This window comes from Spermophilus citellus (genome assembly GCF_964194105.1).
Source record: "Spermophilus citellus genome assembly, chromosome: 3".
Lineage (NCBI taxonomy): Eukaryota > Metazoa > Chordata > Mammalia > Rodentia > Sciuridae > Spermophilus > Spermophilus citellus.
In genome coordinates this window covers 225465425-225489106 of record NC_138184.1, presented here as the reverse complement: position 1 = coordinate 225489106, position 23682 = coordinate 225465425, and the positions used below count along the sequence as shown (strand labels likewise).

The 23682-nt window shown below is 59.5% G+C and overlaps 1 protein-coding gene across 1 annotated transcript in view; it reads right to left on the bottom strand.

Moving 5' to 3' along the window:
- Nucleotides 1-2131: 2131 nt before the first annotated feature.
- The window catches only part of LOC308643520 (SCO-spondin-like), a gene marked incomplete at both ends in the record, with an annotated part of 50935 nt that continues 29384 nt past the window's right edge, over nucleotides 2132-23682 (bottom strand). The window contains 46 exons of the mRNA XM_081283344.1: nucleotides 2132-2154; nucleotides 2680-2830; nucleotides 3656-3792; nucleotides 4103-4163; nucleotides 4310-4405; nucleotides 4717-4934; nucleotides 5587-5633; nucleotides 5741-5883; nucleotides 5982-6109; nucleotides 6254-6456; nucleotides 6566-6704; nucleotides 7128-7244; nucleotides 7406-7564; nucleotides 7846-8124; nucleotides 8361-8407; nucleotides 8685-8809; nucleotides 9041-9171; nucleotides 9710-9877; nucleotides 10227-10565; nucleotides 10810-10874; nucleotides 10947-11099; nucleotides 11351-11597; nucleotides 11675-11806; nucleotides 12582-12749; nucleotides 12957-13169; nucleotides 13629-13784; nucleotides 13913-13954; nucleotides 14240-14460; nucleotides 14644-14804; nucleotides 15881-16041; nucleotides 16333-16532; nucleotides 16615-16711; nucleotides 16959-17159; nucleotides 17372-17542; nucleotides 17660-17842; nucleotides 17931-17977; nucleotides 18484-18653; nucleotides 19721-19800; nucleotides 19914-20084; nucleotides 20230-20436; nucleotides 20608-20660; nucleotides 21327-21421; nucleotides 22320-22465; nucleotides 22674-22805; nucleotides 23120-23290; nucleotides 23405-23451. Coding sequence (XP_081139470.1) covers nucleotides 2132-2154; nucleotides 2680-2830; nucleotides 3656-3792; nucleotides 4103-4163; nucleotides 4310-4405; nucleotides 4717-4934; nucleotides 5587-5633; nucleotides 5741-5883; nucleotides 5982-6109; nucleotides 6254-6456; nucleotides 6566-6704; nucleotides 7128-7244; nucleotides 7406-7564; nucleotides 7846-8124; nucleotides 8361-8407; nucleotides 8685-8809; nucleotides 9041-9171; nucleotides 9710-9877; nucleotides 10227-10565; nucleotides 10810-10874; nucleotides 10947-11099; nucleotides 11351-11597; nucleotides 11675-11806; nucleotides 12582-12749; nucleotides 12957-13169; nucleotides 13629-13784; nucleotides 13913-13954; nucleotides 14240-14460; nucleotides 14644-14804; nucleotides 15881-16041; nucleotides 16333-16532; nucleotides 16615-16711; nucleotides 16959-17159; nucleotides 17372-17542; nucleotides 17660-17842; nucleotides 17931-17977; nucleotides 18484-18653; nucleotides 19721-19800; nucleotides 19914-20084; nucleotides 20230-20436; nucleotides 20608-20660; nucleotides 21327-21421; nucleotides 22320-22465; nucleotides 22674-22805; nucleotides 23120-23290; nucleotides 23405-23451 — 6601 coding nt within the window. The remainder of the gene's footprint in view (nucleotides 2155-2679; nucleotides 2831-3655; nucleotides 3793-4102; nucleotides 4164-4309; nucleotides 4406-4716; nucleotides 4935-5586; nucleotides 5634-5740; nucleotides 5884-5981; nucleotides 6110-6253; nucleotides 6457-6565; nucleotides 6705-7127; nucleotides 7245-7405; nucleotides 7565-7845; nucleotides 8125-8360; nucleotides 8408-8684; nucleotides 8810-9040; nucleotides 9172-9709; nucleotides 9878-10226; nucleotides 10566-10809; nucleotides 10875-10946; nucleotides 11100-11350; nucleotides 11598-11674; nucleotides 11807-12581; nucleotides 12750-12956; nucleotides 13170-13628; nucleotides 13785-13912; nucleotides 13955-14239; nucleotides 14461-14643; nucleotides 14805-15880; nucleotides 16042-16332; nucleotides 16533-16614; nucleotides 16712-16958; nucleotides 17160-17371; nucleotides 17543-17659; nucleotides 17843-17930; nucleotides 17978-18483; nucleotides 18654-19720; nucleotides 19801-19913; nucleotides 20085-20229; nucleotides 20437-20607; nucleotides 20661-21326; nucleotides 21422-22319; nucleotides 22466-22673; nucleotides 22806-23119; nucleotides 23291-23404; nucleotides 23452-23682) is intronic.

Below are 23682 nucleotides of genomic sequence, written 5' to 3'. Positions count from 1 at the left end.
CAGTTAACTGAACAACCACAGAAACAGTGCTTTTGAGGGGATGCCCATGCACATTGCTCTCTTGTTTTATGATAGGGATCTGTCACCATTTCTGCCATGGTTGACTCTGGTGCACCCAGATATGTGGGAGGGTCACTGCTGACTGCCATGGCTGACTTAAGGGGGACTGCTGAATTCCCCGGAGGGGGAGAATGATGGTTTACTGCATTACACCAGGTACAGGAGAGATTCTGGAGATATAGGAGAGATACTGGCTAAGGACTTGGAAATTCTAGGGATTGTGAGAAGGATATAAGCATGAAGGAATTGAAGGTGTTCATCCCTACTGGTCAAGAAAGAAAGAGGAGCTAAGCAGGGACTGATAGATTTAGAAAATGGGAGGACTCAGACGCTGGAGGAGCATGAGGAAGATAAACGAGGGGTGTAGGTGACCAGATAGGAACTGGATGTGCAGAGAAAAAGGAGGGGGGAAGGATTTGCAGGAAGTAATGGTTTCTAGGAAACATATGGAAATTGAATATGCCCAGTGGTAGCCCTTTCAGGAATCCCACCAACTTGTATGACTGACCCCATGTATAGCCTTACGTACAATTCAAGTCCCAATGTTCACTTACCCAGGAGTCCCCCTTCCTGTGTCCCATGTCTATTAACTAGAGACACTCTTACTTTCCAACTATCTTAGGTCCTCTCTCTTTTGCCAATAGCTTTAACTGGATGGGACTCTGGCCTGCAGGGTGTCTGAGGACTGTGATTCAGAGGGGCTAACATGTAGCATCACCGAGTCCCAGAGCAGAAGTGGTTGGCCTGGCTCCCACCCTTTCCATCCTGGAAGTGGAGCCTGAGACAAGAACTTGGTCCTAGAAAGGGATCTCACAGGGACTTGGGAAAGGAAGCAGGGAAGAGGAAGAACTGACACAAAGGTGCATTTTAGAGATCACCCTGTGGCGACTTGGAGTGTAGCTCAGTGGCAGAGTGCTTACCTAGCATGTGCAAGGGTGTGGGGATTGAACCCCACTGAGAGAGAGAGAGAGAGAGAGAGAGAGAGAGAGAGAGAGAGAGAGAGATATCAGTGGTATGAGCACTGGGGGCTTGGTTGCACTTCTCAGAATTGTACAGGATGCTCGCCATGACTCTCCGAGGAATGGGAGGGGGTGCATTTATCTGCAGCTCTCATCCTGAGTGGTTGAGGGTCACCCCAGAGACATGAACTACATCCCATTGCTGCTCTTATATTCCTTCCTGGCTACTCTTGTGCAGTCTGTGTGTCAGAAAAGCCCAGGGCAGAAAGAAAAAGAAGCTTGAAAAGAGGATAATAGAAAACAGCTCATGAAAAAAAAAAATGCTCAGCATCATTGGTCCATTTAGGAAATGTGAATCAAAACCTCACTGAGGCCTGGTGTGGTGGCACCTGCCTATAATCCCAGCGCTTGGGAGGGTGAGGCAGGAGGATTGAAAGGTCAAAGCCAGCCTTAGCAACCTAGTGAGGCCCTAAGTACCTTAGCAAAACTCTATCTCAAAATAAAAAATAAAAAGGGCTGGGGATGTAACTCGGTTAAGCCCCCTAGGTTCAATCCCTGGTACCAACCAACCAACCAACCAAACAACAACAACAACAAAAGACAGAGACGGGGGTGGGAGCGCAGGGAGAGGGAGAGACATAAAAAGGAGGAGGAGAAGCAAACTTGTTCCTGAGCTTCCATGGAATTCTGTAGTGTGCTGCAGCTGAAATCACATTCAGTGGAGGGATATGACCTGGGCACTGTAGACGCCTAATGGGAGAGGTCTTCAGATTATATTCAGCCTTATCCTGCTATAGAGGAGGACACCAAAGCCCTGTTATGGAAAGTGTCTTTCCCAGGTTCACCAGTCACCATGAATGCCATGGTGAATCCATGACAGATTCACAGAGGTCCTCAGAAGACCAAGTCTTTGTGCAGGGCTAGGCAGGGCTCAGAGCCATCCTTCCTCGGCCTTCCCACCAGTCCCTGCATGGAGACTCTACTCATGGACTTGCTGCCAGTGTGATTTTATTTGGGAGAATGGGGGATGGATGGGCATGGGAGGAGATGATCAGTGCCTCTGAGTCCAAATGTCATAAGAGGGACAGCAGTGACGCATCTGGTGGAACCTGTCAGCGCTTTGAGAAATCACCTGCTGGAGGACAAGAAGAGGACAGATAGGCTAGCAAGAGAGGGAAGGGGGTCGAAAGCAGGGCAGCAGAAGCTGGCATCTGCTCTTCCACTGTGTGCAACCCAGGAGGCATCGGAGCCCTTCCGTCTGTGTCTCCCTCATCTGCCACACTGCGACCTCAGTTATATACCAGGTACTTCACACTCACGGTCTCATAAATCGGTTAAATAAGCTGAGGTCGTTGGGGGCTCTACAGAATCACAGAGGAGCAGGGATTTGAACCAGGTATGAGTTACTCCAAACACCCAAGCTTATGTACGATTGGAGAAATAAAGAGAATCCTGAGAAGGGGACAAGATGGCATTGTAAGAACTTAAGGAAGATGGAAGTGTCTAGGAACTAACTGTATGCGTCCCTGGCCCCGCCTCTCCGGGAGCCCCACCCGCATCAGGCCCCGCCCCAGAGCCCCGCCCTGCCCGGTCCCCACCCCTCCTGCAGCCCCGCCCCCATCCGGTGCGGGGGTGGGGGCTGGGCGGGGTGCAGACACACCTTGGCAGGCGCTGCACTGGCAACTGTTGATGACCGGCAGCACCACTGGCTCGGTGCGGCCATCTGGACAGCGCAGGTTCAGGATCCTTACAGGGCTGTCGGGGTCCAGGCGGTAACTACAGCAGTCGCACTGGCTCTGCAGGTAGGGCTCCTGGGCGAGACAGGGTGGTTGAATTGGGGAAGGACTAAACCGTTCCTTGGCCTTTCCCATCTGAGGTGGGAGTATTGATCCCAATCCTCCTAGACAAGCAGGGTAGCTGAGCTGGGAGGGAAGTGTCACCAGCAAGCCTCACTTCCCAAGAAACCGCCCTCTTCACTTCTGCCAGCCTGAATGGTCAACAACCTTCAGGTTAAAAGAAAGCAGCAGGGGAAAGACACAGCTTCCCCCACCCCCAGGGGCTTAGGGTCTGGTTGGATAGATGGGCTGATAATATTGAAACCCTAATTAAACCCTAACTGCAATTCTGATCCAGTATAAAGTGAGCTCTCTTTCCAGAACAGGCCCCTTCTTGCCCTTCAACGTTATAGTGATCTTTTTACAACTAAACTAGTTATAATTCCGTGTGTGTATGTGGGGGGAGTGGTATTGGGGCTCAAACCCAGGGCCTTGCACATGCTAGACAAGTGCTCTACCACTGAGCCACATCCCCAGCCTTATTCTTCTCCTTCGAGACAGGTAATACATTCACATAATACCATGTTACAAAACTACAAAGATTATTTGATTACATCTCCCAATTACTTTCTTCACTACATTTTTAAAATTCCAAAAGAGATTTGGGAAAGCATCTCTAGGAGGTGCAGAAGTGGTTGAGGGCTGAGGGGCCGCATCTTTGGGGACCAGGTTGGAAAGCAGCTCTGTCTTTCAGGTGGTCAGAGGCACGAGGAAATGGTCTCAGAGTAGAAGTCCTAGTGAGAGGACCCCAGGGGCACCATCTGACCTGAACTCCGGGCCTGTAAGCACCCTCTGGCTCACCTCAGGCATGACGTTGGTGCTAGATGGGCAGTGCCCACTGCAGTAGCTCACTTCTACCTGGTCCAGATGGCAGGGGCCCTTGGTGAGGTTACGAAGCTCAGTGAGATGCCGGCAGGAGGCTGACTGTGCCTCTGTGTGTGGAAGGGTCAAGTAAAAGAGGCAGGAGGTGGAAGCAGGGCAGAGGGGGAGGCTAGGACTAAGGGGACCCTGGGAAGGGGGTGTGTGGGGGACAGGGCCTGGGACTCTGTGGGGTGGGGGTGGCCAGCTGCTGTGATGCAGCCCTATAGAGCTTCATCCTCTAATCCCTATATGAGCAGCCTGGGCAAGGTGGGCACACACCAGGCTAAAAAGTTGGGGTATAGGGGCAGTTGGGGAGAAAGGAGATGCAGAAGTGGTTGAGGGCTAAGGGGCTGCATCTTTGAGGACCAGAACCCAGATCCTACGTACCCAGGGTCTCCCTGCGGCAAGTGGGACAGCAGCTCCCTGGCTCCTGCACAGTCACCTCGTCCTGCAGAGTGGCCCTTGTTTGAGTCAGAAGGATGGCCCCATCCCCACACCCCACACAGCCTATGTAGAACCCTAAGATCAGTCATAGATGAGGACCCCTGAAGAGCCCAGGAGCCACCTGGAAGCGTTGCAGAGCCCAGGGGGTACCTGAGCACAGTTGAGGAGGGGGCAGTGCCGGGTGCAGATGCTCCTCCCACGGAGGCATCGGCAGCTCTCACAGTCCTCCTGCCATTCAGATCCAAGCTGGGGGTGGGGGTGGGGAAAAGTCACCTCTTGGTCTCTCCCAGTTTTCCATGGTAACATCCTGGGCCTGAACCCAGCCTGGGAGCACCCAGCCAGCACAGTGGTCTAGGACTGGAGTCGGGTGATGAGTCTCAGGTAAGTGACAAGCCCTAGGGGCCAGAGCAGGGGTCCCACCCAGGGCTAGATTCTGTCCCTTGAGATGGCCAAGCCCGGCTCCACTGCTGTAGGTCCTGGGAGTAAGGGCAGCCAGGAAAGTTACAGATACTCGGCAGGTGGGGCAGCCTGGGGTCAGGCAGGGGGACACGTCTTACCAGGTGGAGATGCCCGTGGTGCCAGCATTCACACTGGTCTGCGGGGACGCAGGGGCCTGCCTGGCTACGGAAGTACCCTTCCTGGCATATGCATCCCGGGGTCTGGACAGCACTGCAGTTGCCCTGAGCTGCTGTGGTGTTTGTCTCCTGGCATGTCCACTCACAGGGACCCAGCTCTTCAGGACCCACGTGCTGCCACATTTCCCCAGGGGGGCACTCTGTAGAGAAGACCATCCACCCACTCTCTGGTCAGCCCTGGGCCCAGCCTCAATCCCCTGCCCTGCTGGGCAGCCCTCAGACCCCTCTTCTTCCCAAGTGCTTCTCCTCAGCTCTAGCCACCTGCACCCACCCACCCACCCAAATAGCTGGGCCCAGGTCTCACCCCCTGGCCATCCTGCCACCCTGACCTCTGTGTTCTGGCACCAAGTTCACATGCTGTGACACTGCCTGCTTGTCAGTGCCCAGGCGTGATCTCCTGTCTCTACCTGTTCTGGTGGTGGCCCCCTCTTGCCAGCCAGGCTGGGAGTGCCTGGGGCTGGCCGTGTCTTCCTCTGAATCCATCGAGATCTGTGGATTGTTTTGCTTACCGCTCTGGGCCTCAATGTCCTCAACAGCAGGACAGAACCTTCCACAGAGAACCTGGCCTCACCGGTGGCCCTGGCTCAGTGTGCACATGTTCTTGGTGAACACCCTACAGGTGGGGCGGTGTGACAGTGCCTAGGAGTCCTGGGCAGGGACTGCTGGGCCTCAGGGCAGGGAGGGGGCAGTGTGGACAGAGAGGGAAGGGGCTTCCTGAGGAGATAGCTTAGCTTCGCCCCTGCTCCGGCTGACCAGCCTTGGCGTTGAGGGGCATGGACAGCCACATCTCACCCTGACAGTCGATGGGGGAACAGCTGAAGGCTCCATCTTGGCAGGTACTGGGAGGACAGAAGCACAGCTCAGAGCCTTTTGAGCAATCCTCCCCTCTGCCCCTCTCAGGAACCCCGTCCTCACCCGGCTCCCCACTCCAAGTCTCTGGGCTTACCAGCGGGTGCAGTTTCTGGTGAGCACAGCCCCCGGAGGCAGCTCCTGAGCCTGCTCTTCAAGAGTCAGGGTGAGGCCCCAGGGCAGCAAGAGCTGAGTGCAGGGACAGGCAGCAGGGGGCACGCACGTGCCATTGTGCAGCAGCTGAGGAGGGCAGGCTTGCTTGAATGTGGACACTGCCTCTTACCTCCCAACCTGCCCACTTCCCCAGGCAGGAGTCAGGACCCAGCAGCTGTACCCACCTGTCCCCTGGGGCAGCCACAGCCCGGTTGGCAGGGTTCCTGCGTACAGATGGTGCCAGGCTGCAGGTGTGAGCAGAGGCTTGGGCATGACGCAGCACAGGCACTGAACACCTGGCCTGAGGGGCACTCTGTGGGGGAAGTGGGAGTGTCCCAGGATGAGGCTGATGGGACTTCCCAACCTCCGCCTCCACTCAGGTAGATCGAGGCCTGGATCCAGCAGTGATGGAGGGACGGAGGGAGGGATGGCAGGCCCCTGGGCCCAGGGTGCTCACCAGGGCAGGGCTGCAGGTTACAGTCTTGATGTTGTTTCATGTCCTGGGCCTGGCATAGTGCCCCCTGAGGATGTTCCTTGCAGCTCCGATGACGGTCCATGGTGCCCCCACCACAGGCAACTGAGCACTTGCTCCAGGATGACCAAGGCCCCAAGGTTGGACACTCAACGTGTGGGCACACTAAAGACCCATTGATGCAGGTGCTGTGGACAAGGGACAAAGCAGGGGGAATAAAACCTCACTCCTCTGCAGGGTCCACAGCCCTGACCTGCCCCCCATCTCCTACGCCAGGGCATCACTATGGGAGCTTACCAGTTGTGGCAGTCCAGTTGCACCACCTGGGCTGGGGCCAGCTCCCAAGAGGCATTGGCACTGGGAAGGCCACAGCGGCAAGAGGAGATGGGCACACAGTGCCCATCCTGCACCAGCTGGCCAGGAGGACAGCGGCAGCCTAAGGGTAGAAGTGGGGAGGACAAAGAAGATTTGGTGCTCAGGCAAGGCTTACATGGTGGGTCCCTCCAGCAGCCACACCTGATGCAAATGTGGGTCTGCACAATCTCTCCCACTGCTGCACAGGAGACACTACTCTAGCCTGCCCTGTGTGTGTGATCACCATCCTGTCACCCTTATAGCACCTGTGAGCCTCCTCATAAAAGCAGGGCTTGACAAAGCCTTTGTGCAGGACTCAGAGCTGGTTACTACAAGTAAGGACCCACTTTTGTACTCTATGATGACCTGGCAGTCTGATCTTACCCCCCACCCCACAGCCCACTCCATCCTCGACCCAGGTCTCACACTTTCTGGAAGCAGGAGGTAGTGAAAGGGAACCAGGCATCCCCAGAATTCCCAAGCCAGGCTGAGCACAGCTGGCTACCTGGACTGCAGGGTCCCTGCAGACATTGCACTCGGTCCCAGAGGTCCATGCAGCTTCGAGGGCATTGATTGGCACATTCAAGGGTGGGCACAGTGTCCTTAGCCTCACAGCTTTTTCCTGGGGCCCAAAAGGTAGGAATCTGTGTTGAGGACACTCTTGGCATCCAGGGCAGTGGCCCCTCTTGTCCTGTCCAACTCCAGGACAGAGGCACCAACCCTGTGCAGGTGCTATTTCTGAATGCAGTCCTGGCAACCCTTTGGATGCTGAGATGGCATTACCTGGGCAGGGCCCCATATTGCAGCTCTGAGTCTGAGCCCATGGCCCACGGCAGGCTCCTCCAGGGAGGCCCCCTGCCTCTCTCCAGCGCATTCGGAAGCCTCCACTACAGGGCACCTGGCAGGGGCTCCAGGGTCCCCAAGGGTTCCACTGGCATGAGTCTGGGAAAGAAAATGTAGGTCAGTGTATTGACCCCACCTCCTTCCCTGTCTTAGACTGTGGACTTGACTTCTGCAAACATGTCCTGAAGCCTTGCCAGGCTCCCCTTCTTTCCAGCTGCTGCTTGGACCTTACCCCAGCCTCAAATCCCCCAGAGGCAAGCAGGAGGGCTAGCAGGTTGGCTAACTCCTGTCCACTAGAATGAACTTGTGGCCCAGCTTCCCACCCCCTTCTGCCATTCCAGGCCTGTTCCTCCCTGTTGGCCTCTGCCCCTCCTCACTACCTTGACAGGCTTCGGGGTCAGGGCAGAGGCGTTTCTGGTTAAGGGGTGCAGTGCAGAGCTGAGGGTCCCCAGCCCAGGGCCTCCCTGTCTCAGGGTCCAAACACAGGCGGTGGCGGTGCTGCTCCGAAACCATCAGGGATGTCGTGGGTGGCCAGAGGCCTGTTGTGTTCGGAGGCCAGTGCTCCTCCAGGGTAGTCCTGGACGTACGGGTCAGGGCACTTCGGGGCAGGCAGGGCCCACAGGGTGACCATTCGGACCAGCTGCTCAGAGGCAGAAGCCCTAGAAGGGCAGGATGTTTGTGCACGTCCCAGGGACCCCTTCACCCAGAGACCCCAGTGGGCAGGGAGGGTGCTCAGGGTTATGATCAGGAAGAACAGGAAATAGGAAAGACTGAAGGAGGTTAGGGGCAGGGAAGGGTCCCCTTTATCTGGGATTATCCCAGTTTTAGCACTGAAAGTTCCTGGAAACCCCACCCTGGGCAAATGGGGACAGTTGTCTCCCCGGGCCAGGGTTACCTTCACAGCCCCAGCTGGTGCAGCGCAGTTCTCCATGCCAGCATTCACTGTGGGAAGGCAACATCAGAGTGGGCTCTGGCAGGCAGGACCCAGCCCAGAGCTGTGTGTGTTGGAGGGTTCCTTTGGGGACAGCCTGAGCTCTGGGTGTATTTGGGGCAAGATGAGGGAGCTGTAAAGTCTGGCACCTTGGGGCCACCTGCCCACAGACTGGGTTAGACCTGAGGGCTTAGCTTGGCCTTTTCTGCTAGGCCAGGCTGCCTCTTGGGGGGACCCTGCTCTACTCCCTGGCCTTAGCCTTCTGCCTCTCATCACCCCATCACTCACCATTCCTTACACCCCAGCTGCAGGTGGTCTCCAGGGGCCAGTGTCACCTCAGCTCCCTCTTCTGAGATGTGCCAGCAGTTACATTGCTCGGGGGGAATGCAGGCCCCAGCCTGCTCCAGCAGCCCCTATGTGGAAGGAGAGACATGACAGGGCTATGTGGTGATCACTGTGTCACCCAAATGCCCAACACCATGCTGACCGGCAGTAGGTGCCCATGCGGTCACTAAGGGAATGAATGTGGGAATGAACACAGCTGGGAAGAGGTGTTGAGGGTTTGGAAGAGGTGGGGGTCCCCCAGGGCATCACAAAGAGAGGGCACTCTTCTTCTTGGGGTGTCCCCAGCTCCCAGCCCTCACCTTGGGGCAGTAGCAGCCAGGCTGGCAAGGTGGTAGGTCCTGGCAGAGCTGTCGGCTCAGGTGTGTGGCACAGAGGCCGGCGCAGGGGGAGCCACAGGCCTGGAACTCAAAGGGAGGTGTGCAGCTGTCCTCTGGGGGGAGGCAGGCTGTTGGGGCAGCAGCCCAGAGACATCCTCCCGCACCCCAGCACATACTGTGTGATCCCAGGGAGGCTCCTGGGGTCACCTGGTGAGAGTATAAGACTGCCCCTGCTGTGTCCCCCATCTGGAACCTGCTGGGCTCCTGTGTCCCCCCAAGGGAGGATTAGTATGGTCTGGACCTCAGAGAGCCAGGTAATGGTACAAGGAGGGAGCTGAGGGTTGGGCCTGGTGGGTGCTCCAGGGACTGGCAGGGACAAGATGGAGGGCAGCTTCAATGGGAACTGAGAGACACATTGTCACTGGGACAGCTACATGGGACAAAGCCACATGAGACCAATAGCTATGGAGTGGGAAAATCTTGGTGTGTGCCTGTGGGGCAAGAGTAGCTGGCAGGGACAGTAAACAGGCACCGGGGCAGGGGTCAGTGCAGGCATAGGAAACTGTCCTGGGGTCTAGGGGGCCCTGGGTTTGTGATAGGAACCGCTGCTGCTCCTGCTCAGCAACCTGGCTTCTGGCTCCTGGGCCTCACCTGAGCAGTTTCCAGTCGGGCATGGCCGGAAGTGGCCATCCAGGCGGGTGCAGGGGGGACCCTCTGCCATGCGGCCAGGTGCTGGGCCCTGGTGCCGGTAGCGCTGCTGCATCAGCACCTGACATGAGCAGCGCGTCCAGCTGCTCCAGCCACTCCACAGGCATTCCTCTAGGGACAGGGGGTGTGTGTGGGGGGGACATCAGCAGGCACCTCTCTGGCTCCCCCAGCCCCTGCCCTGCATCCTCCCCTCTCGCCCTCCCCTGGCTGGGACCCTGCAGAGGACACGGGCAAGAGGGAATCAAGGGTTAGAAAGGTCTCACTGGGTGGACTCTGTCTCCCTGGGGAGGAGGTCAGGTGGCAAAGGGCTTGAAGGGAAGAGGAAGGAAATCAGCCAAATGTTGGGGGGATGGGTATAGGTATATATCAGGGGTGCTGGGGGGGCGAGGACAACACGTTATTCCCTGAATTTCCCCAGGTGGGAGCAATGGACAGGGCTCCACTTCCTCGCCATACTCACCCAGGCAGGGCCCCTCGTAGCAGGCCTGGGTGTCCAGGTGTGGGAAAGTGCCGTTGCATGTGGGCTCTGCCTCGGCCGGCAGGCAGGGGCAGGACCCGGAGCGGGAGGCCAGGCCTGAGCCACAGCTGCGCGAACAGGGGCCCCATGGGCCCCAGGAGCAGGCCTCCAGCAGCGGCTGGCATGGCTGCTGCCCACAGGGCTGGGTCTGGGTGTCAGGGCCCTGGCAGAGCGGCTCCCTGTGGTGAGGGTCCGGCACCACGCATGCCCGGGTGCGCACCTGGTTTCCTCCTCCACAAGAGACAGGGCAGTCGGACCACAGGGACCACAGCGTCCAGCTCCCTGTCAGTGTGGGAGGGCATAGGTAGTTAGAGGAGTGAGGTGGGCAGCAAAGACCAGAGGGCGGGAGGGACCATCATGACCGGGGCAGCAGTTGGGTGGCAGGGGTAGGGACACAGGACACAGAGTGGACGGCCTGAGAGACATGAGGCTAGCAGGAAGGGCTGAGGTGGGTGCCACGCAGGGTGAGTGGGTTCTGTGCAGCTGCGGGAACAGGGGAACCATGGCGACCAGGGGCCCCAGCCACCTGGGATGAACCCCAGACCTGGACACTTGGTGTCTTCACAGATTATGCCCTCTGGAGTACAGGAGCTGAGGAAGGAGTCCACACTTAGGGTACCGCTCTCCAGGACAGTAGGATCACCCTTCCTGCCTTGAACTTACCACTGCTGGCACTCTCCCTGTAGCCAGCTGTCCCCCAGGGTGTGGACACGGCCCTCATGGAGGCACAGGGGTGGGCACGGAGGCTGAGGGCAGGGCTGGCTCTGGGACTGCTCCTCTTGACACTCCGGGGCCCATGAGCCTGATGTGGACGATCTGGCAGGGCCCAGGGTGGAAGAGATGAGCAACAGCTCTGGCCTTCACTTCCCCTTCAGGCCTTGGGGTGATACCCCAGGGGAAACTCCAGGGTGGGCACAAGGGAGGCTAGAGAAAGGCTTGGTAACCAGGACACAGGTGGACCGGGACATGGGATGAGAACAGGACCCAGGAATGGCATGTTGGAGAGGGGACCAGGCCAAGGGAGACCCGAGCAGGAGAGGGGACCTCTAGTCTTGGTGGCCCTCTACCGAAAGCGACTCTGCAATCCTCTTGGCCCACATGAGTGGCTGCAGGGACTCCAGGCTGACCAGCGGCTCCAGGCACAGTGGGCAGGAGGTGGGCACAGCTGAGCTGTGCAGGACAGCTGCCCCGCCTGGCAGGAGCAGTTGTTACAGGCATCTTGGTGCTGGCTCCCTGGGGCCCAGCTGTGGCCCTGGGCATCTGTACACTCACAGTGCCCAACTGGCACACAGCTGCTGTCCTGCTCTAGGGACCCTGTGGGGAGATGGCCCTTGAAGGCTGGTGCTGGCCCCTGGGGCCCTCCTGCCTTCCCACTGAACACCTGGATGTACCCTCAGCACAGCGGCAGCCCCACTGGCAGGCCTGGCCATCCTGACACAGGACTCCCTCCTGCAGGTCTGAGCAGCGGCGAGGACAGCGGTTGGCACAGCTGACCAGCTCCATGCCTGCTGGGCAGCCCTCCTCTGGGTGGAGGGGGAGGCCAAGTGTCAAGAGGACCCTGAGGATCAGGGCTCAGGACCCCTCCCCTTGCCTGTCCAGGACCCCCGTATCTCTAGAGGCTAGAGGGCCTATGAGCTCCCCTTACCCACTGGTGTGTTCTCAGCACCCAGCGGGGCATGAAGTGTTCATTGAGTGGGACTGAATTTATGCATCTCAGAGCTACCTTGAGGCTCTGTTGGGCTTGTTCCCAGGGGCCTGGCTGTGTGCAGTGTGGGCTGGGGGTTTCCTAACGGAGGAGGAAGGGACCAAGTAGCCAAGGCCTGTTGGGGTGGTGAGCTGGGGAGGAGCGATGAAAGGAGCTGAAGCGGGGCGGGCTGGGGGACAGGGCTCAGCTACAGGCTCCACCACACCCCAGGAGGACCAAGCATGCTTCTACTGGCTCACCCTCAAATCCTCTGAAAATCTTGTCTGAGCTTGGGGGTTCTCCAGGAGCAGGAGGGTGGGGAAAGCTGGGAGTGAGTTCTACCCAGGGTGGGTGGGTGGTCAGGGTGTGTCCCGGTGGCTCATCCTGGGCCATGCTGTACCCAGGTGCACACAAGGAGTTCCTGCCCCGTGCACAGGTCAAGCTACTCATCTCTGGATCTCTGTTTTCTTAACTGGCCAGTGAGGTAACAGCCTGTTCCCCACTATCCCGTGGTTCCTGTGGGTGTTGTGGGGATGGAGTTAGAAGTGGGGGTGGACATGCTTTAGAGAATGAAGCCCAGTAGGGATGAGAAGCGGCTGTCACCACTGCTATACCACAGGGCATGGGATTGCAGAGCCGGGCATGGTGCTTCTCCCCCGCACAGGGGGCACCCCCGTTCTTGGGTGGGGGGCTCGAGCAGCTTCGGCTCCTCACGGATTGGCCCCCACCACAGGTCCGGTCACACCAGGACCAGGGGCTCCAGCGCGACCAGCCCCCAGGCACTGTGTTGGAAAGAGAGCTCCATCAGGGGTTGGCTCAGGCAGGTCCCCACACATTCCATGAGGCTAAGCCTGTGTCGGGCATGGGAGACGGATGTGGCACGTCGGGCAAGCTGGGCACCTCGGAGGAAGCAGGATGCCAGGCCTCTTATGGGCAGGTCTGGGGAGGGGTGTGGGATGGATGTGCCCTCATCATGTGTGCCGCCTCACCTGGGCAAGCACGCAGGCTGCAGAAGCGACGCTCCTGGAAAGCAGTGAGGATGTCGGGGCACCAGTGTCCACCCGGTCCTGGGGGACGGTATGCTCGTAGGCGGCGCTGTTGGCCCACCCCGCAGCTGCGCGAGCACGGTTCCCATGGGCCCCAGGAGGTCCAGGAACAGTTCCCGGGCCCACAGCCAGGGCTGGAGCACAGGGGCTGCAACTCTGCAGAACAAAGTGAAGCTGGAGCCAGCAAAGCCTGCCCGGCCTCTCCTCCCTGGCCCCAGCTCAAGTGCGGACTTCCTCCAGTGCAGCCAGCTGTGATCTCATCCAGACCATGGGCTTCTGTTCTGGATCTGGTGCTGATGGTTGTGTGGCTTCAACAGCTGAGCCTTGATGACTCTTTTCTCATGGGGACAGTAATCCCCCACTCACAGGGCTACTGAGGGACTGGGTGGTCTTGTGGAGAGTGCTCAGCACATACATGAGTGAGCACCGGACAGACAGCAGGGCTCCTGCAGAGGACCAGTGGCCCTGTTCCAGACACTGATGTGACATGAGATATCAGTGTCAGAAATTGGTGTTGTCTGAGTGGTATCAGATATTGGGGGTGGGGGGTTGGACACTGGCTGTGTTAGGAGAGGGGCAGCAGTTAGAGTCCGAGGTTGAGGCTGGACGGCGCACCTTTGCACGAGGGCAGGTTGCAGGGGCGCTCCTGGGAGGGGCGCCCCACAGTGCAGTTGGTCAGGCAGAGGCGGGTCCGACTGCGCCATGCAGGGTGAGTGGGGTCCGTGCAGCTGCGGGAGCAGGGGGACCACGGCGCCCAGGGGCCCCAGCCACCTGTGGGGAGGGAACCTCCTGCTAAGTCAGCCCTGGGCTCCGTCTCTCCAGAAGTAGTGATGGGACGGGAGGAGGCCCTGGCAGGCCCCAGGGAGGCCACATGGGGAGCTGCAGGGAGTCTGAGGTACCTGGAAGGCCCGTCACTGGCTCTGCCGTGGACCCTCCAGCCCCTGTGTCAAAGGAGACCCTGCTCAGAAATGTTTGGGAGCCTGCAGTGCGCCAGGCCCCAGCCCAAGGCGGGTGCTCAGCACCAGGCCTGCTTCACCTTCCCTCATGGTGACTGAAGTCCCTGGACACCCAGCCCCGAGCTCACACCCTCTCAGGGTGCCAAGGCCTCTGTTCAGGCCGCTCTTCTGCCTGCTGTTCCTTCCTTTCCAGTGCCCATCAGAACACTTTTTACCCCTCAAAACCCTTCACATGGGGTCTCCTCCAGAAGCCCCCCTTGGCTTTCTTACCAGGGCAGTCCGGGCTGAGGCAGTACTCGAGGTCCTGGCGGGGCCCTTGGCAGCCCTGGCCACCAGTAGCAAGCGCGGGGTGCACACACTGGCGGCTGCGTGTGCGGGTGCCCAGGCCGCCACAGGAGCGGGAGCAGGGGCCCCATGGGTCCCACGGGCTGAAGCTGGGGGCCTCAGGGCAGTCCTCTATGGAGCAAGACAGCTTCCCGTGGGCACAGGAGCTGGGGAGAGGCAACCCACGTAAGGGACAGGGCAGGGTGGACTGGGAGAAGTGTGGGTCAGAGTCTTGAAGACAGCCAGGTAGGGGCAGGGGACAGAGAGGAATTCCTGTGCTCTCATCCTTCTTTGGCCCCAAATTTCCCCACACATCCCAGCACAGTTCCCACCCTCGGCATCCCCCTCACCAGTTGCTGCAGCCCATTAGAAACATTTGGCCTGGACTCAGCTCATCTCCGGGCCTGAGGGGCTGACCCTCCTCTCCCAGAGAGGCTGCGTGCACCCCAGCATCAGTGCTGCTGGCTCCCAGCTCCCGAAGCAGCAAGGCTGTCAGCATGCAGGGGCATTCCTGGGTGGGACAGAGGGGACAGCAATCACCCAGGACAACTGCTCACGGGGCACCTTAAGGGAGCCTTCTTAAGGGAGAAGAAGGAATAGCAGTGTAAGGACCTAGAGGGCTCTGGGTCCCAGGAGGGCACTAGTGGATGCAAGAGGGACAGGGGACCTGTGTCAGGGGCATAAACACACCATGAGAAATACACAGGCCATAGGCTTGGCCTACAGGATCAGCCACCTTCCTGAGTAGGGTGCTCAGCAGGACACAAGCAGGCCCTGAGATGACAGGAAATGGAGGCAGAGGGAGCCTCAGACAGGAATCAGAGGATTCAGGGTGACTGAGTTTGGGTGCATGACCTTGGAATGTCCCTTCCCCTCTCTGGGCTCAGTGACATCATCTTTAAGTCAATGAGGTGGGACGAGGCAGCTGCACAGGTCCCTTCTGGCCATGGCATCCTGGAACTGACTGTGGGGATGCCACTGAGATTAGGAAAGGAAGCTCCTGGCCCCTGTTGGACTCAGCAGAGGAGCAGAGAGGCATGGGGGGGGTGGCAGGGAGAGCAAAGGTGAGGGGTAATTCCCCACCAGGGTGGGCCAGGGAAAGGAGGGCATTGAGACCATGTTCTGTGGTGGAAGACATGGGTAAGGTTGGGCCAAGGGGTGTGGATGGATGGTGTGGGGGAGCCAAGGGGCACTGGAGGAGGCCCTGCCCTTTGGTGCCCAGGAGGACTGGATGTTGTAGCTAAAGGGACACACTGCGGCGCCTGAGTGTATGGCATTAGAGCCCTGTGGGTGGCTCTGAGCTGGTGCTAGGGGCTAGGAGAAGTGCTGTGAGGAGCACAAGCCCCGGCACCAGCTGTGGGCCCCAGGTGGTCCCCTTTCCCCAGAATGAGAGACACCCTGGACACTGCACAGGCTCCACCGACTCTGCCCTGATGCTGGCAGCAAAGTCCCGAGCAGCCCTAAGGCTAGTGTACTGCTTAGTGAGGAAGGGGTCATCTGCCAGAGGTCACTGAGTCGCTGAAGTGGTGAGCTGCCAGGGAGGGGCAGGGGAAGGCAGCCAGTGCTCCTGGCCAGCTGAATTCTGACCTGGACACAGGCCAAGCCGTGCTGGAAGGTGCCCTCAGGACAGTGGCATCCCTCCTCACAGCCGTCAGAGAAGCAGGCCACCTGCCCTGTGACGTGGGCACAGGAGAAGGGGCATCCTCCATTGGGCAGGCATTCGCGGTACAGACGTCCAGCTGGGCACCCTGCCTCTGAGGCAACAGCCCTGTCAGTGCCCAGCTCTGCCCAGGGTTCTTCCTGCTGACCCCTCACCCACACTTCCTGTGGCCTGCTTTCCACCCCCGGGATCCCCATCCCCACAACACCTTTCCCACAGGCTCCCCTCGGCCTCCCTGCCTCCCCTTCACTAATGGCCAGGGAAGAGGCAGGTGGAGTGAGGGGAGGAGGGGTCAAAAGGCGCCCATGAGTCAGGGTCAAGCCATGATGGGACTCAAAGCTCAGTGGGGACTTCAGGGCCTGGGCCAGTGGGGGCTCACCTCTGCAGACCTGGGTGTGGCAGGTGCGGCTCTGGCGGGCCAGTCCTGGGCAGGGGGGTCGGGCACAGTGCCGGGAGCGCAGCTGCTCCCCTCCTCCACAGGAAACACTGCAGTCCTCCCAGGGGCCCCAGGGGCCCCACACACCGGCTCCAGGGCAGCTGGGCACCTCCCAGCACTGCAGGACGCCCGCCACACAGGTGCTGGGGACAAGGGAGAGGGCTTCAGGGATGGGCCTCGCCCACTCCCCTGTGGGCATTGCTGCTGGGCTCCACAGCCCCTTACCAGTTGTCACACGGCCCCGTTACCACCTCTCCAGGTTCCAGACTCTCCCAGGAGCTGAGGCCAGAGCCTGCTGACCGGCTCTGATTCTCGGGGATCCCTGAAGGGCACAGGAGTGAGCATGGGGGTTCCAGACAGCTCAGCGCTCCCCATCGGTCCCCACCCCACACCCCTGCCTTCCTGTACCCCACCCCACGGTGCCCATGTCCTTCAGCAAGGAGACAGGACAGCCTGGGATGTGGGGCCTTCCCCTTCCTCTCCTGCAGCCTCAGGTTGGCCCCATTGGCAGAGGCCCAGGGGCCAGGCAGGGGATAGTGGGCTGCTGGGGGACAGGGGGAGGCACTGACCCATGGCTCCCGGCTGGTACTGGCAGCGGCAGTGGACTGGAAGCACACAGAGCCCATCCTGGGAGAGCTGGCCTGGGGGACACCCACAGCTGGGCTGGCAGCCTCCTGGGCCTGGCTGGCACACACTCCCAGGGGACAGGTCCAGGCAGGAGCGGGGGCAGGGTTGCCCACAGGGCAGCAGACTCTGGCCACCCCCACAATCTAGGGCAAGAGGGAAGCAGAGAGGGTGGATGCTGAGGGACCATTCTGGGTGACAAGAGCCTCCTGCCACGCCTGCCACCTGCTCAGACTGGCCACCTTGGCCAGGACCGTGAGTGACTAGAATGCCCCCCCTACCCGAGTGCTGTGTGGGGCAGTCGGGGTCAGCGCCTCCCTAGACGGACAGGCTCTCCCAGCCCTGCTGGAGCCCTCACCTGCGCACTGAGTGGAATTGTCGTGACAGGGGCGGCTCTGCCAGTGGACGCCAGGGCAAGGCCTGCCACCCTCAGAGGTGGGGGGCTGGCTGCACTCCCTGCTCCTATGGGATTGTCCCAGACATGCGTCACAGGGAGACCATGGTCCCCATGGGCTCCAGGCTCCATCCACTGTACCAGGAAGAAACAATCGTCACCTCAGGAGGCCCGGGAGACCCCAGGTTATGGAGGTTGTAGCAGTCGGGCCTCCAGGGGTGAGGAGACACAGGTCTTATGGTGGCACCACACCTGGGCACGTGGTGGAGCTGGGACAGGTCTCCCTCTGATGATGGGCTCCCATCTCTCCAGGGCACAGGGCACCCCCATGCTGAGGAGCAGGGCAGGCACAGGCCCTAGAGCGGGTCCTTGTTTGGCCTCTGCAGGGCTGGAAGCATGCCGTCCACTCTGACCACGGGCACCAGCCTCCAGGCACTGAGAGGAGAATGGCAGGCACTGGGTGTAGTTGATCCCTTCCCCAGCCCTCAGGCCACCATCACCTCCCTCCAAAGTGGACACATACCTGTGCAGGGCAGTTCTGAGCAGTTGAGCCTCCCCTCCAGGCAGGTGCTGGGCAGGGAGGCAGGCACAGGGTGGGGAGAGGGAGCAGCTCAGTGCTGCCCCAGGCCCCACATGCAGCCTCCTGGGCATCCTCTCCCTGTCCTCCTCCCCCTATTCCTCGGGTTTATGTCCCATTTCCCCACTCTCCAGTATCCCAAGAGCCTTCTCCCTGTGCCACTCAGATGGCCGCCCAGGGGTGTCACAGCTGGTATGTTCTACTGGGGAATGGCTGCTGGTTACAGGTTATGGGCTGCAGGTGAGGCTGGACAGCAGGAGTAAATGACCAGCCCCCTCCTCCCTGGGGACGTATACCCAGCCCTCAGCACACACATGGAACTGGCTGCCTCGGTTTCCCCACCTATCAGATAGGAGTTATGGTGCCCACATTTTTTCAGGGACAGTGGGGCCTAAGGTGCCCACTGGCTGAGATTCTGGAGCTCAAGTGCTCAGACGCCAGGTGGGGCCACTCCTGCGGACATCCCTGCCTCCTTGCCACAGGGGTGCAGCCTGCTCACCAGTGGTTGCAGCCGTCGGGCCTTGCCAGCTGAGCGCCTGGACGGTGCCGCTCCCCGGTCAGCAAGTCCAGGCAGCCACAGTGACCAGGATGCACACAGATGGTCCCATCAGCACTCAGCACCTGGCCTGGGGGACAGTAGCAGCCAGGCTGGCAGTGCCACACACAGTGCTGGAGGGACAGCAAGGGAGGATTCTGGTCAGCAGAAAACAAGGCCTGAGGGGTGGGGGGACTCAGTGGAGGGACCCTAGGAAGGAGGCTGGAGGGAGAGGATGAGGAGGGGAGGAGAGAGGTGTGACCGTAGTGGAGAGGCCTCCTGTTTCTAACCGTTCGTGCCTTGGAGCTCTGTTAAGAAAGGCCAGAAGGGGAATGGGCAGGAAGGCCATTCCCTGGCGGCTCCCAGGGAATGGACCTGGAACCTGGCGTCCTACCAGTGACAAACCCCAATGTCTTGAGATGGTGGGTTCAGTCGGTGACCTGGACCAGTGACTTGGGAACTGAAGCACAACCAGACCTCCCTAGAACTTCAGGAGCAGGGACCCTAGAAACCTGGCTGAGCCAGGGAGGCTTCTGGGAGAGAGCTGTGTCTTCTGGGGACGCTGTAGCCAGGCCTGCCTGCTGCAGCGACAATGTTCTGTCCAAGTCCTCTTGCACCTCCCCCTCCCTCACCACATCTGGAACCTTCCCTGACCTCCCTCACACAGCTCCCCACATCAGGGCCTCAAAGGCCATCTTAATCTTCAGGGTGCTTATCACGGTGTCCAATCTCGAGCTGCATCAGTCTTCCTACCCCCAGAATGTGTGATCATGGGGACAGGGCCCCGCTGTGTTGGCCTCCTTCGGTGTCCACGGTGACTGGTAGGTGCTCAGTAAGCATTCACTCACATGCACAAACACAAGAGATGAGGTTTGCCCACCAAAATGCTTATTGCATCTAAGAAGATACCCCCGGGTGATTTCCCCTCCCTATATGTTTGTGATACAAGTTTTAATTTGGGGAACATTTGCTGCACTGAAGTCAAGGGCTTCTGGGTACAGCTGTCACTCTCTGGAACAAGGGGAGCCAGCCTGGTGTGCTGATTGTCAAGTGAAGCCCAGGACCTCACCCGTCTCCGTCAGAGCTGGCCACATAGCACCAAGTCAGAAGAGGCCACGAGCCCAAGGCAACATTCAGCCTCTCCACAAGGTGACCCTTGGGTCAGAGGTCAGCTGGGAGTGTCGAGGGAGCGCAGACTCACCACCAGGTCATCACAGGAGCGGGGGCAGGGAGGGCCGCAAGGGCTGTACTGGGCCCCCTCAATGGCAGTGCAGTCAGTCACTAGGAGGGAGACAGAGTGGGCTGAGAGCAGGTGGGGGCCTCCTGTCCCACTCCCAGTGCTGCTTCCTCCAGCTTCTCTTCTGCTCCCCGGTACCCCCCTCCCTGGCAGGTACCTGGGCACGGCTGAGCCTGGCAGGCTTCTCCCTGGGCCTGAGGCCCCTCACAGAAGTCCCCCAGCCCTTGAGGTGGTGGTTGGTCACAGGCTCGGGTCCGGCTGCGCAGGCCGCCCCCACAGCTCCGACTACAGCTGGACCAGGGCCCCCAAGGCCCCCAGCCTCCTGCCCCTGGGGGACATCAGAGGAAGGAGTCTGGAAGGGCTTGGTGGAGAACCAGGGCAGTTGGAGCGCAGTGGTGGTGGGAGGTGTCCACAGGACGGGGCATCCTGGGTGGCAGGGGAGGAGCTGGCTACAGCACCAGGCAGGCACTCACGGTCACACCCTGGCAGGAGGCACGGCTCCTCCTCAGCCTCCGGGCCTGGGCAGAGGGGTGTGGGCGTGGCTGGTGAGGGCCCCGGGTCCAGGGTGGATGGTGACACGCTAGAGGGCCTGTCACAGAAGCGGTGCCGGTGGCGTCGGGCAGGCCCGCAGGAGGCTGAGCACACACTCCATGGGGTCCAGGGTGACCATGTGGGCTGGCCTTGGGGTGCACAGGATTGGGGAAGGAGAAGGTGAACAGTGCATGCTAGGGGAGAGTGACTACCAGGATGGATGCGCAGCAGCCCCCCATCTCTCCTGAGGGCCCCACAACCCCTGCCGACTCAGCCCAGGCCCTCTGCTGCCGAGGGAAGAGGTGGGGACCCTTTCTCACCCTCCTCACAAGGCCAGGAGGTACAGTTGGTGATGAGCCCAGAGATGCAGGAGCTACCAGAGGACAGCAGAAGGTCAGGTGGCTTGTGGGCTGCCTGATGTTCCCCCAAATCCTCAAGCCCATCCCCCAGTACCTATGAATGTGGGCTTACTGGAAGATGGGTCTTTCCAGAGGTCATCAAATTAAAGTGGCCCCTAATTCAGTGTGACTCTAGTCCTTATAGAAGAGGAGATTTGGACATAGGCATGCAGAGAGGGAAAAGACACAGGCAGAGGACAGCCATCTGCAAGCTGAGAAGAGCCAGCCTGCCAGCAGACTACCAGAGGAGATCCAGGAACAGCTCGCTCACCACCGCCGAAGGCCAGTGCCCAGATGCCCAGACCTTGGACTTTGGCTTCCAGCTCTGTGAGACCACCAGTGTTGTTCCCTATCCTACGTGTGTGTGTGTGTGTGTGTGTGTGTGTGTGTATGCGTGCATGCAGGTGTGTGCTACTTTGCTACGGTGACCATAGAAACTAACACAGGTGGGAATAGAGAAGACAGGTGGGGTGGGTGGATGGAGGGGTTCAGGTCGGTTCGGCCCCACAGGGCTGAATGGCTGTGTGAGTGAGTGCAGTGGGAAGGTGTCTCTGGTCCGTGAAGCCAACATTTCCTGCTGCTGAAGAGGGACAGCTGGGTGCTTAGGTGACAGAAAGCCACTGTGGGAGTGGGGGCCTCACCAGTTCTCACATGGACGAAGCACAGCACTACCCGGGGGATGGAGGCGCCCCCCGTGGGCACAGGGGCATTCTTGGGCAGGCACACACACATTGTTCTGGAAAGGAACACCCTCTGTCATCTCCAGTTCCAGCCTGCCCCTCTTCAGTCAAAGCCAGCACCCAATTCCTCAGCTCCCCTCATGCCACCCATGCTCCTTCTGCAAAGAGCTCTCCCCCAGCCCCTCCTGTTGGGCAGATACAGGCCCTCAGGGGCTGCCAGGGATGGCATATGAACCCCTCTCCCAACTTCTGTTATGGGACCATCATACACCCTTGAAATCGGCTATGAAAATATAAAATGTGAAATATGTACAGCAATGGTGTAAAAAAAACCCAAATTTTTACCAAAACAACAACAACAAAAAAATAACACATGTAGGGAGTTTGGACAGAAGTAGCTCAAATTTAATAGGAACATTCATCTAGTAGTGCATGATTCAAAGTCCAGCGTGGGAGGCTCATGGGCCTGGCCTGAGAGGCACTCTTCATCGTGTTCACTCTGGAGGGCACTGAGGCGTGAGAATACTCTGCCTGAGCTCACAGAGCTACTGGCAGAAGAAACTGATTTGAACCCAGAGCCACACAGAACCTGTCCCTTACCCTAACCCACAGTTTGGCAGTGACTGGGAATCCTTTGTTCAAACCCTCCACACCCAATGGCTTCTCCCAGCTCCCGTTCCCTGCCCTTCCAGACCTATCAACCACTTTACAAATGAGAGAACAGAGGTCCAGGGAGAGGTGGCCGACACTCACTCAGGGCCACCTGCTGGTTCAGGCCAGAGCTAAGTCATGGACTCAGTGCTCTTTCCTCATCTCTGCAGGATTGAGCTTCCTGTCTGCAGTCCCATACCTCTGGCTCTGCCCCTGCCCAGATTTTGACTGTCCCTGGCTTGTTATCCCAGAGTTCCCAGGCTCCGAGGAGGTCCCAGTTGTGACCAGGCAGGGGGTACCCACCAGCAGGTGCATCCCGTGTGGGCAGTAGCAGCCAGGGTGGCAGGTCTGCTTGGTCTCTCTCGGAGCACTGAGTTCTGCACAGGAGGCAGGGCCCTGGGCACAATCCAGCCACAGCTGACCCCTGGGACACACTCCAGGGACTGGCCCTGGAGACACAGAAATTGACAGTTCAGCCCGGAGCACTTCATCTTGCCTGGGCTCCCAACCTGGGAGGGGCACTGGGAGGGCTCTCTGTATGGCTGGGTTGTCATGGAGGCTGCACAGGGCCAAGGGATAGGACTGCAGCGGATGGGACTGACAGTGTCCTGAGTTGGTGGGAGCAAGAAATGGAGGGTCCCCAGGGCAGCTCCTCACCTGCGCAGGGCTGCAGGTTGCAGGTAGAGAACACCATGAGGACTCGTGGGCCACTGCCTCGGGTGCGATTTCTGTAGCCGCCACCACAGGGCACGGAGCAGGAAGCCCAGGGACCCCACTCCCCACCAGGACCTGGGGGTGGCACCCAGGTCACTGGAGGCCCTGCCTCCCATGCCCAGTGCACCTCCTCCTCCCACCCAAGGACACCCCTCCCTTCTCAACCCTGAAGCCACTTCACCAGCAGCTGTCTCTGGTCTCAGGAAGCCTATGCCTCTGGGGAGGGAGGGGGCTGAATCCAGGGAGGGTATCTCCTGGGGACCACCTCTTAATGGCATCCCCAAGGAAATTCCCTGCATCTCTCAGGGGCCCTTGGGGATAGTGCAAGTATTGGCTTCTCTTTGGAAGGTTATTTAAGGAGGTCTCAGGATGTAAGTTCCCATTCTCACTTCGACATGGCCGCAGGCTGCAGAATTCAGCCTCCATGTTGGGGCCCTGGCACTCAGCACCCCCAAAGGCAGCGGGGGGTGCAGTGCCTGCCCGGAAGCGCCGTCGTATGCCTACATCACAGCTGCGGCTGCAGAGACTCCACGGGGTCCAAGGACTCCAGCCACAAGCCACTGTCAGGGTGAGGGGGTCATTTGGGTGAAACCAGGCCAAGCCATCCTGCACCTTGACTTCCCCGAGACACTGCCCCCAGTGACCCCTGAGTACCCATCACTGTATGTGGGTACCTGGACAGAGCTCTGAGGTGCACGCCATCTCTCCAGAGATACAGGTGCTGCAGAGAGAGGGGCCAGTGAGACACAACCTTGCCCATCCTGACCATAATCAGCCACTGCCCTTGGAGCATTGTGCACCTGCCCCAGGAGGAAGCTGGGCCACCAGGTCCCCCATGAGAAGTTCAGATGTGACTCCAGGTTCTCACGCAGTGGTCCCCCCACTCAAATCCAGCCTCAGTGGGCTCTGGGATGCCCCAGGTACTGTGCTGTCCCTTTGTCACATCATTTCA